The following is an 18,574-nucleotide window of genomic DNA, read 5'->3' as shown; positions in this document are numbered from 1 at the left end:
ATGATATTATCTAATACACAGCCCACTTTAGACTTTCCCTTGTTGTCTCCAAATGGTCCTTTATAGCTGGTTGTCACATTGCATTTGGTTGTTGGGTCTGTTTACACTCCTTTAATCTACCACAGTCCTGGGAATTCCCTGGCGGTCCAGTAGTTAGGACTCTGCACTTCCACTGCTGAGGGCATGGGTTCGATTCCTGGTCAGGGAACTAAGATCCTGCAAGCTGTGTGGTGAGGCCAGAAAAAAAAAAACAAAAACGAACCCTACCACAGTCCCTCTATTTTTTGTTTCGTTTTAATTTTTCATGACATTTGCATTTTTTAGAGCCCAAGCCTGGATCTGCCTGATCTTTTCCTGGAGTTAAACATTCAGCGCAGTGAGGCAGCATAGATGACAGCCCCTCAGGAGGTCCAGGATATCAGTTTGTCCCATTAGTGGGGACATGCAGACTGGACCTCCATGTTCCAGGTCCCGTGTAGACTGAATAAGCTATGTGTGGGGTAATTCTTTGAGAGCACAAATATGATGTTTTTCTAAGAACCATTTATCCAGTGGTTTTAACATCAGTTGATGGTCCTTGCCTGAATCCATCATTACATTTATGGTGCAAAATCACAACCTTCCAACTTTATCATTCCCTCTACATTTAATAGGCATTTTTTTGTCAAGGATTTTTTTAAATTCCTAAATATTAATATGAACTCATGGATTCTTCTTCTTCATTCAGTTATTCTTTTTGATGCTCAAATTTGATCCAAATTTGGCCAGTGACACACACACCCCTCCCCTTTAAGCTGGCTCCTGTGCTCCCTTGGGTGGGGGGACAGTGATTTTTTATTTTCATATTATTTCAAATGTAGAAGTTGCAAGAACAGTAAAAGGAACTCCTGCATACCTCTTAGACAGACTCTCCAGTTGTTTACATGTCACCCATTTGCTTCATCATCATTATCTCTCTCTCTCTCTCCATATATATATATATATATATATATATATATATGTTCTGAACCATCTGAAAGTAAGTGGAGACATTGTGCACCTCTGCCACTAAATACTTCAGTGTGTATTTCTCAAGAGCAAAGCCACTCTCTTACTTCACCACCCAACTGTGATACAACATTGGGAGATCTGTCATTGATACCACACTCCGAGCTACTCTACAGTCACCTGTAGCACTCGCATCTTTCCTGCATCTTTTCGATGTTTGTGTTGTTCTCTGAGCACTTCATCACTTCAGCCACAAGAAAGTGTCTTAGGCTCACCCAGGATGTCCCTGCCCCAGCCCTGAATGCCATTCTCAAGGAAGCCCTAGTCCCTTTTTGAGGGGAATGAGATTTAGAAACCGAGGTCTGGAGCTGAGCATGTTCATTGCTACTGGTGTACCTCTGCTTTGTAGGTCCTCTCGGGACAGAGCTAGCATCCTGAATTCACCACCCCTCAGTCTTCTTCTTCTTCCCTCCTTCCATATTTATATTTGGTTGAATTGTGTGAAATTGCCAATATTCAACCATTTTCAATCTACAAAAAAAGGCACAACCAAATATCCCCTTATCCACAGTGAGAACCCTTGTTTTCAGCAGCATCAATATATTTATTAATTTGCTCTGTTCCAAAATACCCTTCAGGGACTTCCCTGGTGGTCCAGTGGTTAAGACTCCGCACTCCCAATAGAGGGGGCCCGGGTTTGATCCCTGGTCAGGGAACTAGCTCCCGCATGCATGCTGCTGAAAGATCCCACATGCTGCAACGAAGATTCCCGCATGCTGCAACTAAGACCCGGCGCAGCCAAATAAATAAATAAATATTAAAAAAACAACAACCCTCCAAATAGCTTTGGAATTACTACAGCAATCCTGCTAGTAACCAGACCTACTAAGGAAATCTCAAGATTTCTTTGTAGTTATTTTTGTCCTCAGAATATATCGCACTAAAGAAATACAGAGTATTGTGTTCAAAATTATTTGAATTAATTCTTTTTTTTTCTGTGTGGTTATGTTAATTGGATACACATGTTCAGTTATCACTGAATTTTAGGGTCTTTTTCACTCTTTTTTGATTTAATGTTATATTTTGATTATGCAAAATATTTATTTATTATTTGATTTGATTTTTTTTTTTTTAATTTTATTTTTTTGGCTGTGTTGGGTCTTCGTTTCTATGCGAGGGCTTTCTCTACTTGTGGCAAGCAGGGGCCACTCTTCATCGCGGTGCGCGGACCTTTCACTGTCGCGTCCTTTCTTATTGCGGGGCACAGGCTCCAGACGCGCAGGCTCAGTAGTTGCGGCTCACGGGCCTAGTTGCTCCGCGGCATGTGGGATCCTCCCAGACCAGGGCTCGAACCCGTGTCCCCTGCATTGGCAGGCAGATTCTCAACCACTGCGCCACCAGGGAAGCCCCTGAATATTATTCGATTCAAAAGTTATAAGTATAAAATGACACATAGCCAGAAAAGGGTCCTCCTTCTTCATCCACTCCCACTCACCCCCATAAGAACTAATCTTCTTCCGGTTCTGAGGTAGCTTTCTTGCCTTTTGCAAAGATGAGCACACGCGTGTATCAGAGGCTAAGTGGACACAGATGCAGATTCTTCCTCTCCTTCCTTCTTACACAGCAGGTGACACAGAACATACCCTCATCTGTTCTTTTCTCTGCAGCCTACATGACCCACTCTGGGACCACGTCTAACTCCGCTCCCCTCCACAGTGCGGTACATCCAGAGCACAAAGTCCTGGACATCATATAGGCTGTCACAGCATCCAGGCAGCCTAGGGAGTGGTCAGGGCATGGGGTCCAGGCTCCCCTACCTGCACCAAGCAGAGCTTTGACACCTCCTGGCTGCCTGGGCCTCCGTTCTTCATCTGTAAAGCTCGACCCAAGGAGGTGGAGGTCAGCGCAGGTGAGCCAGACAGAACATCGCAGGCAGCAGTTCCCCCCAGTAGCTGTGGGAAGCCCTGAGCCCAGTCAGAAGGTGAGGCTGGGGTCCTCACCCCAGGCTGCACAGAATCCTTTCAAGGTTGGCCTGGGTCCCACCTGAATGCTGGGGTGGGGTGCCCCTGGTGGGACCAAGGCTGTATTTTCCAAAGAAACAATGTCCCAAACTGTGGTTCTATTAGGACTTCAGGTCATAGGTTAAAGTTAAAAAGCCCCTGGCTTGGACTTCCCTGGTGGCGCAGTGGTTGAGAATCTGCCTGCCAATGCAGGGGACACGGGTTCGAGCCCTGGTCTGGGAAGATCCCACATGCCGTGGAGCAACTGGGCCCGTGAGCCACAACTACTGAGCCTGCACGTCTGGAGCCCGTGCTCTGCAACAAGAGAGGCCGCAATAGTGAGAGGCCCGCGCACCGCGATGAAGAGTGGACCCCGCTTGCCGCAACTAGAGAAAGCCCTCGCACAGAAACGAAGACCCAACACAGCCAAAAATAAATAAATAAATAAATAAAATTAAAAAAAAAAAAAAAAAAAGCCCCTGGCTGGGCTGACCTGGGAACCGAAGCGCCTCAAACCTGTCTCTTTGGGAAAGTTGTGGCTCATTCTCAGAGCAAGTGGCTTCTGAGGCTCTTCTGAGCTGGGCCCATGGAGGCACAGCCCTGCCCCACGCTGTGCTTACGGTCCAGCCGAATGCATTTAAAAATATGTAAAGATATATATAATTGTGGTAAAATTGCAGTTTAAATTTAATCAGCTTAAAATCTATTTTTAAAAATAAATTTATTTATTTTATTTATTTTTGGCTGTGTTGGGTCTTCATTGCTGTGTGCGGGCTTTCTTTAGTTGCTGTGAGCAGGGGCTACTCTTCGTTGTGGTGCGCGGGCTTCTCATTGCAGTGGCTTCTCTTGTTGTGGAGCGCGGGCTCTAGGCGCGCTGGCTTCAGTAGTTGTGCTCGCGGGCTCTAGGGCACAGGCTCAGTAGTTGTGGCGCACGGGCTTAGTTGCTCCGCGGCATGTGGGATCTTCCCGGACCAGGCTTGAACCTGTGTCCCCTGCATTGGCAGGCGGATTCTTAACCACTGTGCCAGCAGGGAAGTCCCTTAAAAATCTACTTTCCAGCATAGATCCTTCGGGAGTTTATCTGTATTATCAATGAGGCAGTGGCTTTCCACCGCCAAAGAAAAAAATGTAACTTCCTGGTAGCTGCCTGCTGTTCACTCTCACCACTCTCCACCTCACAGCCTCACTCAGCCCATTCCCCAAGCCTTTCCTCAGCTCCCTCACGTCATGAGGGCTATGCCCACATGTCACCTTCTGGGGAGGGCTTCCCTGACCGCATCCCACCTGCCACCCTCTGCCTGGTTTTCTCGTTTTCTCTCCCCTCCTGACATCACATTGTGGAGCCCCTTGGGCAGCTGTTTTCCATCATCTGCCCCCTCACCCCCAGCAGGCAAGCCTGGGCCAGGGCTCCGGTGAGTGACTGACTGTGAGATTGTCAGGGACCCTTCCCCCGTGCATGGAGCTGCCCTACATCTGGTCTCAGTCGGTGGCCTCCAGGCAGGGCAGACACCTGGACAGGTAAGAACCTCGGCTCATTCTCACACATGCAAGAGAGATCACACTATCGATTTCATGAAATGAGCTGCGTTTCTACGTTGCCACCCTACCCGCTGGCAGAATAATCAATGCCCTTGACTCAGGAGCTTTCTGGGCCCTCAGCGTTCTCCTCTGAGTAATGGATCCTGACTCCTAGGTGGAGGGTGGTGGTGCTTCTGCAAGATGGTACAAGGAAAGTGCTCAGCATAGTCCCCACAGCCCTCTAACCAGGTCTGTAAGCAAACACACTGGGGTCTGGAGAGGACGGGGAAGGCCACCTTCCTGCTCCTCCTCACCTCGTCGTCCTCCCTCCCAGGCAGCGGCTTGACAGCTGTTCCCAAGCTCTGCTTTGAATTAAAAAGTGGTGTGGCCCTTTAAGAGAAGCATCCGCCACCCCCGCTGCCCTGCTGCCCCCTTTGAAGTCCCTGGCGCTGAAAGGTTCCCAGTGGCAGATCTGAGGGTTTGTTTCTGCCTCCCCAGAGGCCACGTGCGGATCACAGGGTGGGAGGGAGGGAGGGCCGAAGGTCACAAGGCCGGCCAGGCCTCCCTGGCCTGCAGCCGCTATTGCAGCAGGCACTGAGGACCAGCAGGCTGCATGGATGGGGACCAGGCGGCTGGAGCTCATTAGCGCTCAGCAGAGCCAGCAGCTGGGAGAGCTAAGGAGGAGCTGTCTCCCGCCCTCCCCATGGGCCTGGGGCAGCCTGACTTCCCCAACGCCCTCTCACCTATACAGTGCGGAGCATGCGCTGGCACTTTGGAGACGCTCTGGTGACACCCCAAGAAGCCCCATCTCCACAGATGTGTAGGAAGCCCCTGCCATCCCCATGACCTTCCTCCCCTCAGCTTTGGAATAGGGCTGGTTCCAGGTGGACCCAGGTGGACCCTGACACTCCACAGTTAGCTGAGGTCAGCTGTGGGTTGGCATCCAGGAGGGTTCTTCAGCCAGGACTGTCCACAAGCCAGGTGTGGCTGTGTGAGGTGGGTGGGCTGGGGCAGGGGCTCTCAGAAGCTGGCTCTCAGGGGTCAAGCCTGGGGCCAGAAAACGCTACTTGTCCTCTGTTCACCAGGCACCGGAGGGTGGGGTTTGCAGCAGAGTGACAGGAGCATCTGGGACTCAGCTTCCTCCCGCTCTCACCCGTGATCAAAGGGGGCTCTGACTCCCACATGCTCCCAGTCCTAGGGTGAGGGGTGTGTGGGTCTCTTCTGCAGGTGACCCCAAGGCTGCTCAGGCCAGGCCTGCAAATGGCCACCGATTCCCAGGAGAGGGCTTCTTCTGGCATCATGCCTAGGAGCTGTCTATTAAAGCCTGTAACTGACCAGGTGGTCCCAGCCCCACCTTCCCCTGCCCCTGCACCAGATGGCTCCAATGGACTTTTCTCATCAAGGCCCCAGGATGTGCGGCAAGGGGGGTTCCTGCTGATGGATGGGGGGGGCTCGGGGAAACCAAAAGGGTTCAAGCTCTGTAATTGCATGGCCTAAGCTTTAGGCCCCTCCCCCAGCTCAGAGCCAGCGGTGGGCTCTTGCCTGGCTATGGAGCGGGGTCTCCATTCAGGGCAAGCCACTGGGGGAGTGCAGTGGTCTGCCCCACTTCCCTGCCCTCTTGGGCCTCAGAGGCCAGCAGCTGGGATGCAGAGCCGCCCAGGTGGTTGTGTGAGGCGGGGTGGCTGAGGCCCGCAGGCAACAGCTGGGCCCCAGACGGCAGGCAGCAGCTGCAGCACAGAACAGCCTTGTGCTCTTGGAGCCCTGGGTTCAGGGCCCTCGGGGATCCCCAGGAGGGAGCTGGCTGTGTGATATGGGGCCGTCCCAAGTCCAGGCAAGGGCACTGGGTCTGGAGCTCCTGGACATCCTGAGGACCTGAAGGCCCAGTCCCAGGTGGGATCCCCTGCACCACTGACTGTTCCCACCATACCTTCCTCCCCAGGGCCTGCCTGCCAGCCTGGGCCCCAAGCCTGCCTCAGCTCGGGCCCTAGCTCTTGTTTCCTGAAATGTGCCATCTCTGACGCACCTTTCCCAGGAATTGGGCACATATCCGTGTATGGACCACAAGTCTCACTGGCCCCCTCTGTGCTCCCTCCCTTATATCTTCCTCCCCAAGGGACCAGCCCCTGAACCCCCATCCTATACCTGGGGATGCCGCTCCGAAATAGGCAGAGGCCCCCCTCTGGGCTCTCATTTTCCCAGGCCTCCTTGCACCTGGGCATGCATGAGATCTAAGCTTGACCAGAAGCACCTGTAGCCCACCTGAATGGGAGCCAGGAAGCCAAGAGGCAGGAACGATACAGAACCCACCCTGGACATGGCAATGGGGGGGCTGGTAAGCAGAAGGGTGGGTCCCATGTCCAGCATATGTGGTGTCCATGGCCCATGGGACCACTGCAACAAGGCAGTTTGGGACGTTGTTCCTGCTTCTCCTCCTCAAGCTTGAGTGTTGGGCCTGCAGACATTCCAGGAGCCCCCTGTGCCCAGGACCTCAGTCTACCTTGGTCCCTGAAGGATGGCCAGCGTCCACCAGGGAGCAATAACTATCAAACAAGTCCTGCCTCATTTCATGCTCTCATGACCCTGGAAGGCAGGTACTATTCTCGTCTCCACCTTACACATAACAAGCCTGAGGTTCAGAGAGCCAGCTGCAGACCCAGCAGCAGCAGAGCCAGGCCCTGAATGCAGAGACAGGCTCTCAGCCCCACAGCTACATCCCTCAGTGTGTGGGCCCCATAGACATCTGTCTAATGAGTGAATGGGGGCATGCACATCCCATGTCCCAGCAGGATCTCCAGGGTGGGACCAGCCCGCCACGTTCATTCACCTGCCCCGCATCCCTGCCAGTCACCTGGTGCCTCAGGCCCAGCCTGCTGACCATCATTGGTTAGACACATTGGTGTTTGGGGTTTTTTAGGTAAAATTCATAATATAAAACCACTTCAAGGTGTACAATTCCATGGCATTTAGTACATTCACAATGTTATGCAACCATCAACATGGTCAATTTTAGAACATTTTCGTCACCCCAAAAAGAAACCCTGTACCCATTAGCAGTCACTCCCTGTTCCTCCCTGTCCCCTGGCAACCAAAATCTGCTTTTCTATCTCTATAGATTTGCCTATTCTGCATATTTCATGTAAATGGAATCATAAGATATGTGGCCTTTTGTTTCTGGCTTATTTCACTTACCTTAATGTTTTTAAGGTTCGTCTGTGTCATAGCATGTGTCAGTACTTTGTTCCTTTTTATGGCTGAATAATAGTCCATTGTACGAATGGACCACATTTTATTTACCCATTTTATTCATTATGGACGTTTGGGTTGTTTCCCCCTTTTGGCTATAGTGAGTACTGCTGCTGTGAACATTGATGGTCAAGTTTTTGTTTGAACACCTGCTTTCATCTCTTTTGGGATTATACCTAGGAGTGGAATTGCTGAGTCATGTGATAATTATACACGTAATTTATTGAGCAGCCACCAAACTGTTTCCATAGTGGCTGTACCATTTTATGTTCCCACCAGCAATGCACAGGCTCCAGTTTCTCCACATCCTCACCAATGCTTGCTGTTTTCCATTTGTTTTTGTTTTTGTTTTTGGCCACACCACATGGCTTGCAGGATCTTAGTTCCCTGACCAGGGATTGAACCCGGGCCCTCGGCAGTGAAAGCGCCGAGTCCTAACCACTGGACCGCCAAGGAATTCCCTGTTTTCCATGTTTTTGATCACAGCCATCCTAGTGGATGTGAGGTGTTATCTGACCTGCTGCTGTGTCAAGGCCACAGTGGCCTCTGGGTTGAGTGCAGGCAGCCTGGAAGCAGAGACCTGGAGCTGAGCTGAGTGTCTCCCAAAACCTACTGTCCTAGGAACCCCCTCCCAGATTTTGGGAGCTGAAAACTCTGAGTTGGGGGAGTCTGAGATGCAGAAGGTAAAGCTGGCCCTTGAGGGGAGGGAGCCCAAGGACAGAGCCAGTCTGTCTGAGTCGAGAGGAGGATGCAGTATGAACAGCCAAGGAAGGCTCTCTCAGGGGCTGTCACCACCAAGAGTCTGAGTTGGGGGTCTAAGGCTTAAAGGAGAGGGTGTGGGGAAGGCAGAGACACAGAAGGACAGGGAAGTTCTGGGGAAGACTCTTCACTTCTGCTAGTAGTGTTGAATAAATCAAACGAATTCATTTCGGTCAAAGTGCAGGCTAAATCTCATTACAGCAATACTAGCGAGTCCAGCATGCATGCTCCCACCTCGCGCCGGAATTTCATTGGCAATTGTAACTGCCATTCCCACAGCACCGAGCACTTTCATGCATGGGCTCCCGTAATCCCACAACAGCCCTCTGATGGCGGTACGGTCATTGCCCCGCTTTAAAGAAGAGGAAACAGAGGCACACAGAGAGGTCACGGGCCTTGCCCAGGATCTCCTGCCAGGAAATGGCTCAGAGCCAGGTCCGTGTGAAGTACAACCCTACGCGGTCTTGCCATCCGGCTGGAAGCAGCATTTCCCTGCCTGGGACTTGGAATAACAGGCTCCTAGACGTAGAGGGTTCCTGGGGCATGTTCTCCCCCATGCCTAGGAACACCTTCATGTGGGGGACCTGTGTTTGAAATGCCTGCCTCTGGCCAGTCCCACGCAGGGCCTATATACTGACCTGAAGACAGGAGGGTGGCAAGTGTGGATTTCCAAATGAACAGAGCTCACTCTCAGCTCTTCTGCTAGCATGTCTGAGTCTCCGTTCCCCTCATCAGGAAAATGGGTGCCCAGCTGCACCACAGGTGCGTGTGGGGAGGACCTCTTTTTGTCACAGCCTGCCCTCTCCTTCACTGAGGGACCCCAGCCAAGGCCGACCTCTGGGGCACCTCAGCCTGATGTTAGGCTTCGAGGTTTAAGTTACGCTTAAACTTCACACAGCAGCTCTCAAGGACCCTGTCTGGTCTCCCACTTTGTCTTCTGAGAGCCTGGCCTGGGCAGCCTGCTGTGTGTGTGCACAGGGTGGGTGTTGTAACTTTTTAACCCTCAGCTTATTACTCAGCCCAGGGACTGGTGAGGAGGACAGCTCAGGAGGCAAAGGCAGGGGCAGGGTCTCCGGTGCTGCCAGAGGCTCTGGCAACCTCTATTCTCCTGCCCCAGAGGGGCTGCAGGTGCCTGCCAGGGGACACAGCTTCCCCACTGCCCCGAATTAGGAGGGAGCTCAGGAAGCTCTGCCCCAGCTCTAGACCCAAAAGGCAAGGTCTGTTTCCTGTCTTTACAATGGCATAATGACATCCACGGAGCTGTGGCTGGGAGGGGAATGAGAGGTCTACCAAAGCTGTCTATGGCACTTTGTGTGTGTGTGTGTGGAGGGCAAATAAATGCCCTTTTCTTTCTTTTGTCTGCCCACCTAGCCGGAAGGAAGCCTCCTAAGTAAACAGCTGACCCCTCACCCCATTTTGATTTCTGAGGAGGAATCTCCTTCTGTCCCCAGTGAGATGCGCTGGGAAGGTGAGGCGATGGGGCAGATGCACTACGTTGCTTGGAGGTCACTGAACAGAAACCAAGCCGGCAGTTCTTCCATCCTCGACCACCCCAGGGGCGGCTGGGACTGCGGGAGAGGTTCTTGGGGGTCCTTGGCATGGGGCGCAAAGCGAGGGCGCACGCGGGGAGGATCCAGGACCCCGCCCCGAGGCCCACCGACCTCGCTAAGTGGCAGCGCCCCCTCTGCCCCCACTGCCCTCCGAGGGCCGCCCAGAATCTGTCCACCCAGGCGCGGGACAGGGCGACTCCCCCGTGGCGCCGTGCCGCGGCGCCCAGTCCCTCCCGCAGGTCGCCGAGGGCGCCGGGGCCTCGCACCACACCTGTCCGCTCCTCCGGGAGGCCCCGGCGCCTCTGCTGCCGGCCCCTCGGCGCGGAGCCCTGTGTCCGCCGTCGCTTTGATCCCGGGGGCCCCGCTGGATAAAAGTCCCGGGAGGCTCCGCGCCAGCGCCAGAGGGGAGGCAGCCGAGCCGGGCGTACCAGCAGGCTGGCGCTGGGCGAGCGACGCCGAGGAGCCGGGGCCGCGGGGCCGCCCTCGCCGGCCGCGGTGAGCGCGGGGCTCCGGGCCGGTTCGGGGTGGGGGTTGCGGAGAGGGGTCCTGGTCGCCCGTGGGTTGCTGTGGGCCTGGGCGGCGGGGGCGAGGGGACCCCGGCGGCTCAGGTGAGCGCTCCCCCTGTGCCCCCAGCCCGTCGGGCCGACCCGCCGCGTGGCGGACGGAGCTCCCCCCGCGCGGAAAAGCCCCGTTCCTTCCCCACCGGCCCCCGCCCCCGCCGCCCCTTCCAGTCGCCCGGGAGCGGGGGCGGCGGCGCCGGGCTGGCCGCGATGAATGAGCCGCCGGGGCCGCCGGGCCGCGCTGCCCCCCACGGAGCCGGGCCGGGAGCGCCTCCGGCGGCCGCGGCGGGATAGTCCAGGCCCCTCCGTCAGGCTTGCGGTTTGGGAAGAAAAGGCGATGCCTCCGCCAAGAAAAGAGCGAGCGCGGCCCCCTCCCCCTCCGCCGAGCCCGGGCGGCGGCGGCGGCGGCACATCTAACGCGCGGGCACCCGGGCCGCCGCGGCCCCCGCAAACTACGCCCAGGCTCGGCCCCCGCCGCTCATTGGCGCGGGCCGGAGCCAGCGCACCCAGACCCTGCGCTGCCCTCGGCCGGCCGCGCGCGGAGCCCCAGCTGCCCAGGCCGACGGCGCTCGGCCCGAGAGCCTCGACGCCGAGCCGCCCTCGCCTCCTCTGCCGGGCCCAACGCGGGGACCGGGGCGAACGAGCAGGCGCGGCTGGCGCCCGGCGGCCCGGGCGCCCCCGGCCCGGCGCCCTCGCCGCCGCGCCGCCTCAAGGCCGCCCGCTCTCCGCAGGTGGCCGCGGGCCCGAGCAGCGCGGCCATGGGCCGAGGGGTGCGCGTGCTGCTGCTGCTGGGCCTGCTGCACTGGGCCGGGGGCGGCGAGGGCAGGAAGACCTGGCGGCGCCGCGGCCAGCAGCCAGCCCCGCCGCCGCCCCCGCCCCCGCCGCGGGCCGAGGCGGCGACGGCGGCCGGGCAGCCGGTGGAGAGCTTCCCGCTGGACTTCACGGCCGTGGAAGGCAACATGGACAGCTTCATGGCGCAGGTCAAGAGCCTGGCGCAGTCCCTGTACCCCTGCTCGGCGCAGCAGCTCAACGAGGACCTGCGCCTGCACCTCCTGCTCAACACGTCGGTGACTTGCAACGACGGCAGCTCGGCCGGGTAAGGCCCGCACCCGCCCGCCGCGACCGGCGCGCCCCCGCCGCTGGCCTCGGGGCCGCGGGCCGCCTCGTCGCCGGCGGGTTCGCACCACCCGCCTCCCTGTCCCCGCTCAGACGCACGGAGTCTCTGCACTGGACCCTCCCTGCTGGCCGCAGCTGTGCTCGCCCACAGGGGAAAGGGCTCCCGTCGGGTCTCGGAGGCGCTGGTCCCGGGGAGGGCCCTGCTCGGAGGCTCGCCGCGAGGGGGGTGGGGCAGCGCTGGCAGCGCTGGCAGCGCTGGTCGCGGGCCAGCCCGGGCACTGACCCCTCGGCCACCGTGCCCAGCCCCTGTGCTCGCGTCCTTCGTTCCCTGGGCGGGGAGATGGCAGTCCGCGAGTGGCCCTGGCTCCAGCAGGAGGAGGCGACACAGGGGGGCGGGGAGAGTCCTGCCGTACCCCCACCCCCACCCCAGCTCGACTCGCCCCGTCTGCTCCTTGCTGCTGCCGGGACTGCCAGGGAGCCCAGCCAGCCAGAGGGACAGGCAGGGGGCGCAGGTGGGACAGAAGGACCTGGGGTGCAGCATTCACCCCTCTCCAGACGGAAGCAGATAAAAAAGGATGCGAGACTGAGGGTTGGGGAGGAGTTGGGGGCGCCCATGCCCTCAGCGACTCCACAGCCCGAGGAACTGGACATTAGGTCGGGCCTCGGAAGGGAGGCTGCGACCCTGCCTCGGTGGCGCCCTCGCCCCTCCACGCGCGCCTGTCCTACCCCAGTGCCCCTGCCCCACGCACACTCCTCCAGCGAGAGCGCTTTTCACTTTCCAAGCGCCACTGCGCGTCCCAGGAGGATCCCGAGCCCCAGCGAAGACCCCCCCCCACCCCCGCCCGGCCGCCGGCGCCGAGGTTACAGCGGGTCCCTCGCGGGGCGGGCCGTGGGGATTTTCCACGGACCACACAACCCCTCGCCGCCCTTCCCCGCCCCGCGAGCGCCACCTCCCGGGACTGGCTGGCCGGGCCGGGCGCGCTCTGCGGGGGCCTGGCCGCTGGCGCCCCCGTGCGGTCCGCGCGCGCCCGGCGACAGGTGGAATGACCCCTTCCTCCCTGGAGCTGGGCCCTGCAGCCCCAGCTGACCGCCCGCTCCGCCCACTTCCCTTGCAGCTACTACCTGAAGGAATCCAAGGGCAGCCGGCGATGGCTACTGTTTCTGGAAGGTGCGTCCTAGGTGCGGAGGTGGCGGGGTGGGCGGGGGTCCACTCGGCACTGGACCCTGAGGTGGTGGCTGTGCCCGCAGGAGGCTGGTACTGCTTCAACCGGGAGAACTGCGACTCCCGATATGACACCATGCGGCGCCTCATGAGCTCCAAGGACTGGCCGCTCACTCGAACAGGTCAGCGTGCTAGGGACTGACCAGGAGCCCCCACGGGGCAGGGGGTGGGGGGGTGGCGCAGGAAGGGGCTCACAATTGGAAGTCCTGGAAGAAGCTCCTCCTCCTTCACTCCTTAGAGGCCCAGAGAGGCCCCACCCCATCCATCCCCCCCCCCCCAAAGTTAGGAATCATTCATTCTCAGCTTTCGTTCTTCTTCCACAGGTTAACTTCCCAGGGCTCACCCTGGCTGTGCAGTACACAGCTGGTCCCTAGATCAAAGTATCTGGTGGAAGGGGGGAGGTTGAGAGCCATGTCCAGATGTCACAGCCTGGCTGGTCATCCTGGCCATGGGGACTCCGTGGAGTAACTAAACCCATCCATTCATTCCCCACTTCCCCAGCCACCTTGGTTCAGGTGGGTGTCACCACCCACCTCCTTGCTGTGGCCGAGTAGGATGCCCCCACAGCCCCACACCTTCCTGTAGTCCTCACCCCTGCATGCTCCCCTCCCACCAGAAAGACCCACTGCCTCTGTCCTCCCCTGCCACAGGCACGGGGATCCTGTCCTCCCAGCCAGAGGAGAACCCCCACTGGTGGAACGCCAACATGGTGTAAGAGGGAGCCGGAAGGTCTTTCCTTGGGGGTCCTGTCCTTGGGGGTCCTTCCTGGAGGATCCTTCCTAAGAGGTTCTTAGGGGGGAGTCCATCCTTGGGGATCCCATCCTTGAGGGGGTCTGGTCCTGGGAGAGGTCTTCCTAGGGGGTTCCTGTCCTCAGGAGTCCTTCCTGAGGAGGGTGGTCCTTCCTGGGGTCCTCGGGCAACAGAGAAGCATGGCGGGCTCACACCATCCCTGTGTCACAGCTTCATCCCCTACTGCTCCAGCGATGTCTGGAGTGGGGCTTCATCCAAGTCTGAGAAGAGTGAGTCCCCTGCCTTCCCCCAACTCCCCCCCACCCCCGACAGAGGCAGGGCAGGGAGGACAGAGCTTCTGGAGAAATACAGACTTCCAGCCTTGTAACTCTCTCTAACCCTTTGATAGTGTGTCCCAGGGTGCCTGCCCCCAGCACCCATTGCCTGGCTTGTCCATGGCTGGCCTGGCCCCGGGGGGTCCTCACTCCTGGGTGTTCCCTGCGGGAGGGCCCCCAGCACAGCCTTGTGCACCTAACCCACCTCCCTCTAGTCTACCCAGCCCCTGTTCCCATCCCTTCTAAGACCCTCCAGACCCCCAGCTATACCCCTCCTTCTGCCAACCTGGGGGTGGGAGGCCTTGCTCTGTGTCCAGGCCCCCACTTGAAGCCACCCTCCTTCTCTGTGCAGACGAGTACGCCTTCATGGGCGCCCTCATCATCCAGGAGGTTGTGCGAGAGCTCCTGGGCAAAGGGTTGAGCGGGGCCAAGGTGCTGCTGCTGGCAGGGAGCAGGTGGGCTGGGCAGGGGCTGGGGTGGGAGTGTGGATGGAAGGGAGAAGATGGGGCTGAGCCAGGGCAGGTGCATGACCGGGAAGCTCAGCATCACGGGGCATCTCAGAGGTTTGGCTCCCAGGTGCCATGTAGCTGGAAGCTGTCCAGAGGATGCTTCTGGGTCCATGGTTGTTGGGTGTGAGGGAAGCCTTGGACTGCAGTGACCTAGGCAGTTGGTTAGGGGTTAGCTGTGAACCTATGTACCACCAGGGCTGGGGTCCCTGTAGGCAGGATCACACCTGCTGGTCACTGTATCCCAGCAGGCATGTAGGGGACCCAGGGGACATCCAGGGAATGGACGGAGGGGCCTGGGCCACCTAGTTCATCTTAATTTTCAGATAAGGAAACTGAGTCAGAGAGTGAGAGAGAGGAAGGGAAGGAGGGGTGGGAGGAAGTGGGATGACCTGACACTTAGCGCTGGGTCAGTGCCAGGAGCTCTGCCAGCCCTTCTCTGTCTCCAAGACCTCGAAGGGCCCAGGGGACTTACACATGAACACAGAACGTGTTGGCAGCCCAGAATGCTCTCAGATCCCTGCCTGCTCGGGGATGGGCTTGGGGATGGGCCTGGGGCTGGGCGGGCCCTGGTGGGTGAGCGTCCTCCTCATCTGCCTGGCCTGACATCCCGCCTTCCCTGCAGCGCGGGGGGCACAGGAGTGCTGCTGAACGTGGACCGCGTGGCCGAGCAGCTGGAGGAGCTGGGCTATCCAGCCATCCAGGTGCGGGGCCTGGCTGACTCTGGCTGGTTCCTGGACAACAAGCAGTACCGCCGCACAGACTGCATTGACACCATCACCTGCGCGCCCACGGAGGCCATCCGCCGGGGCATCAGGTGCCCTGGGAGGGAGGGCCCATCCTGTGCAGAGGGCCTGGGGTGTGGTGGCATCTGTGGGTGGAGAAGCTCATGGGGGGCCAGGGGCAGCCTAACCTGCAGCATGTGGCCTAGGTACTGGAATGGGGTGGTCCCGGAGCGCTGTAGGCGCCAGTTCAAGGAGGGCGAGGAGTGGAACTGCTTCTTTGGCTACAAAGTCTACCCAACCCTGCGCTGTGAGTGGGCATATGGGGCGGCGGGGGGTGTTTAGACTATCTGCGCCTACTGGAAACCCAGCCTGGAGTCCAGCCCTCAGAGGCTAGGCCCAGAGACCACTGTCCCACCTAGGATGGGTGACAAAGTCATCTGGGCTTGGCTGGGACTTTCCTGGTCTTAGCACTAGAAGTCCACTTGGTTCGAGGCAAACCAGGATGGTTAGTCATGCTTTCCACATCCACGATGAGGAACGTGCTTTGGAGCTGGATCCCAGTGCTGCCCCTGTGTGGGGCCTTGGCTGTCCCCCCCCCAGCCCCACACTTGAAGGGACATCATCACCATGTTTTGGTCAAAGTGGAGTCCCTGGGAGCCAGGCCAAGGTGCGGGGAGGGAACAAGGCATCTCTTCAAGGAAGGGTGCTGGGGATGCTGGCGGCCGGCACCCTGCACAGAGAGCCCGGTTGGCCTGTGAGCCTGCTATGGAGCTGACTGCGGCCTCGGGCCCCCGAGCCTGGGGTGGGGGGCAGAGCACTGAGGCGAGGCCCATCTGAGCCGTCCCCCCAGGCCCGGTGTTCGTGGTACAGTGGCTGTTTGACGAGGCCCAGCTGACTGTGGACAATGTGCACCTCACGGGGCAGCCGGTGCAGGAGGGCCAGTGGCTGTACATCCAAAACCTGGGCCGTGAGCTGCGGAACACACTCAAGGACGTGCCGTGAGTGTGTTGGGGACCCCACTCAGCCCCCACCCCAAATATACAGTAAACCACTTGACTTAAAAAGAGAGGCCTCAAAGATGGAAAACAGGAAGCAGCCAAGGGGTCCTTGAGTACATGATAAACTGTGGTCCATGTAGACAAGGGGATTTTACCCAGCGCTAGAAAGAAGTGAGCGATCAAGCTGCAAAAAGACAGGAGGAACCTTAAAGGCGTGTTACCAAGTGAAAGAAGCCAATCTAAAAAGGCTACATGCTGTGTGATTCCAACTCTATGTCATCCTGGAAAAGGCAAAACTACGGACACAGTAAAAAGATCAGTGGTTGCTGGGGGTTGGGGGAGAGAGGTATGAATAGGTGGGGAACAGGATTTTTAGGCCTGAGGAACTACTCTGTATGGTACCACAATGGTGGATACATGGCATTATACATTTGTCCAAACTCATAGAACGTACAACACCAAGAGTGAACCCTGATGTAAGAGTGAACCCTGATGTGAACCCTGATGTACAGACTCTGGGTGGTAGATGTGTCAGTGTAGGTTCATTGATTGTAACAAATGTACCAACTGGTGGGGGTTGTTGATGATGGGGGAGGCTGTGCGTGTGTAAGAGCAGGGGATAAATGGGAGCTCTCTATGCCTTCCATTCAATTTTGATGTGAACCTAAAACTTCGATTAAAAGCTAAAGTATATTAAGAAAAAAAAGAAAGAAAAACAAAATATTCACCTGTCCAGGAGAGCCCCCACTCCGAGCAGGATTTGGAGGCTGAAAGGGACCGGGGTTAGTAGGCAGCATGTGTGCTGGGGGGGACAAGGCCTGGGGGAGCTGCTGGCTGGCACAGCGGCAGGAGGGAAGTAGGAGCCAGGCAGGGGACAGCCTCCCAGGAGAGGGGGCTGAAGCTGCTGTGACCTGTGGGCTTTGGGGGTGGGGAAGGGCTGAGGTGGGACATGGGTGCTCACAGGTTGTCTTCTCCCCAACAGGGCCAGCTTTGCCCCTGCCTGCCTCTCCCACGAGATCATCATCCGAAGGTCAGTGTCGCCAAGCCCCAGGACAGCTCGTATCCATGGCTCTCACTCCAAGCATCTGCAGTGCCCCCATCCCCAGCAGGCCTGCCCACCGGCCTCCCCGGCTCTGGCTTCTTTCGGGGGCTTTCAAAATCACTTAGACAACCCACTGTGTGGCAAGAATTCAGTGGGAGCAATGCCGTCCTCTGCTTTGGCCACACCTGAGTGACCCCCACCTGGGTTTCTGTCTGCAGCCACTGGACAGACGTCCAGGTAAAGGGGACCTCACTGCCCCGGGCACTGCACTGCTGGGACAGAAGCCTCCACGACAGCCACAAGGCCAGCAAAGCGCCCCTGAAGGGCTGCCCCATCCACCTGGTGGACAGCTGCCCCTGGCCCCACTGCAACCCCTCTTGCCCCACCATCCGGGACCAGTTCACGGGGCAGGAGATGAACGTGGCCCAGTTCCTGATGCACATGGGCTTCGACGTGCAGACAGTGGCACAGCAGCAGGGCCTGGAGCCCAGTAAACTGCTGGGGATGCTGAGCAGCGGGAGCTAGGGCCCCGCCCAGGCCACCTCCCCTCCAGGCCCTCCTGCCCTCCTAGGGCAGCAGGGCCCCGGCCATCCCCATCCTGGGTCTGGATGCCCTCCCCTGGCAGCCTTCACTGCCTCTTTCCCACTGCCTCTGGGAGGCCCAGCCTGAGATGGACCCACCGTCAGCCCAGCTGTGGCCCTGGGTCCCCTCCCATCCCTCCCTCCTGACCCCCGCCTCCAGCCCACAGTGGGGAGTCAGAAGCACTGGATTCCTCAGCCCCCAGCCCAGAAAGGGCCCCCCCCAGCCCAGCCCCCAGCCTCTCCTGCCCGTTTGTATTATTTTATAAAGTGACTTTTTTTATTACTTTAATTTTTTAAAAAAGAAAAATAAGCAAGAAATATATAGTGAATGATATTGTTTTGTAACATATTTTTTTTAAATAATGAAGAAAAAAGACAACAAAAGAGCTTCACCCTGTAGATGTGTTTATTTGAGGGAGCACTTTGCCCACTTCACACCCCTCCCCCAACCCCGACTCCCCCAAACCCAGGGCGGCAGAGAGACTGGGGGCGACCATGGGGCCTCTTGCCCTTCAACCCCTGCTCCTTCTGTTCATCGTTTCAGCAAACAGCAGTAATGGGCTTGTTTCAGGCGAGCCCCCAGCAAGGTTTTAAGCTCCCTTTCCTCTTTATTTTGTTCTTGGGGTGACATTCACGCCGCAACCCCGCCATTTCTCAGTGCATGATTCAGCATTTGTACATCCACAATGTTTGTCTCCACCAG

General features: G+C 57.8%; 1 protein-coding gene across 2 annotated transcripts; it reads left to right on the top strand.

The window, feature by feature from the left end:
* Positions 1 to 11,331: 11,331 nt before the first annotated feature.
* NOTUM (notum, palmitoleoyl-protein carboxylesterase) lies at positions 11,332 to 18,257 on the top strand. 2 transcript variants are annotated; one of them, XM_059906891.1, is made up of 11 exons: positions 11,335 to 11,713; positions 12,849 to 12,901; positions 12,982 to 13,077; positions 13,606 to 13,666; positions 13,916 to 13,974; positions 14,372 to 14,474; positions 15,151 to 15,342; positions 15,457 to 15,557; positions 16,101 to 16,248; positions 17,231 to 17,278; positions 17,509 to 18,257. In XM_059906891.1, the coding sequence occupies exons 1-11, from the start codon at positions 11,376 to 11,378 to the stop codon at positions 17,813 to 17,815; spliced, it is 1,506 nt and encodes a 501-aa protein (XP_059762874.1). In that variant the 5' UTR covers positions 11,335 to 11,375; the 3' UTR covers positions 17,816 to 18,257. The 2 variants fall into 2 exon arrangements, with proteins under 2 accessions (XP_059762873.1, XP_059762874.1); XM_059906890.1 differs by having other exon boundaries at positions 11,332 to 11,713; positions 15,151 to 15,557.
* The last annotated feature ends 317 nt before the right edge of the window (positions 18,258 to 18,574 follow it).

The sequence above is a fragment of the Balaenoptera ricei genome, chromosome 20 (assembly GCF_028023285.1).
Source record: "Balaenoptera ricei isolate mBalRic1 chromosome 20, mBalRic1.hap2, whole genome shotgun sequence".
Classification (NCBI taxonomy): domain Eukaryota; kingdom Metazoa; phylum Chordata; class Mammalia; order Artiodactyla; family Balaenopteridae; genus Balaenoptera; species Balaenoptera ricei.
Note: the sequence above shows the minus strand (reverse complement) of the source record. Positions and strands in the feature narration are given on the sequence as shown.

Coding starts and splice junctions, on each gene's coding strand:
- NOTUM (XM_059906890.1), top strand. CDS start 11,376: ATGGGCCGAGGGGTGCGCGTGCTGCTGCTGCTGGGCCTGCTGCACTGG. Junction 13,975..14,371: donor TTCATCCAAGTCTGAGAAGA/GTGAGTCCCCTG, acceptor TTCTCTGTGCAG/ACGAGTACGCCTTCATGGGC. Junction 15,558..16,100: donor AGTCTACCCAACCCTGCGCT/GTGAGTGGGCAT, acceptor CCGTCCCCCCAG/GCCCGGTGTTCGTGGTACAG.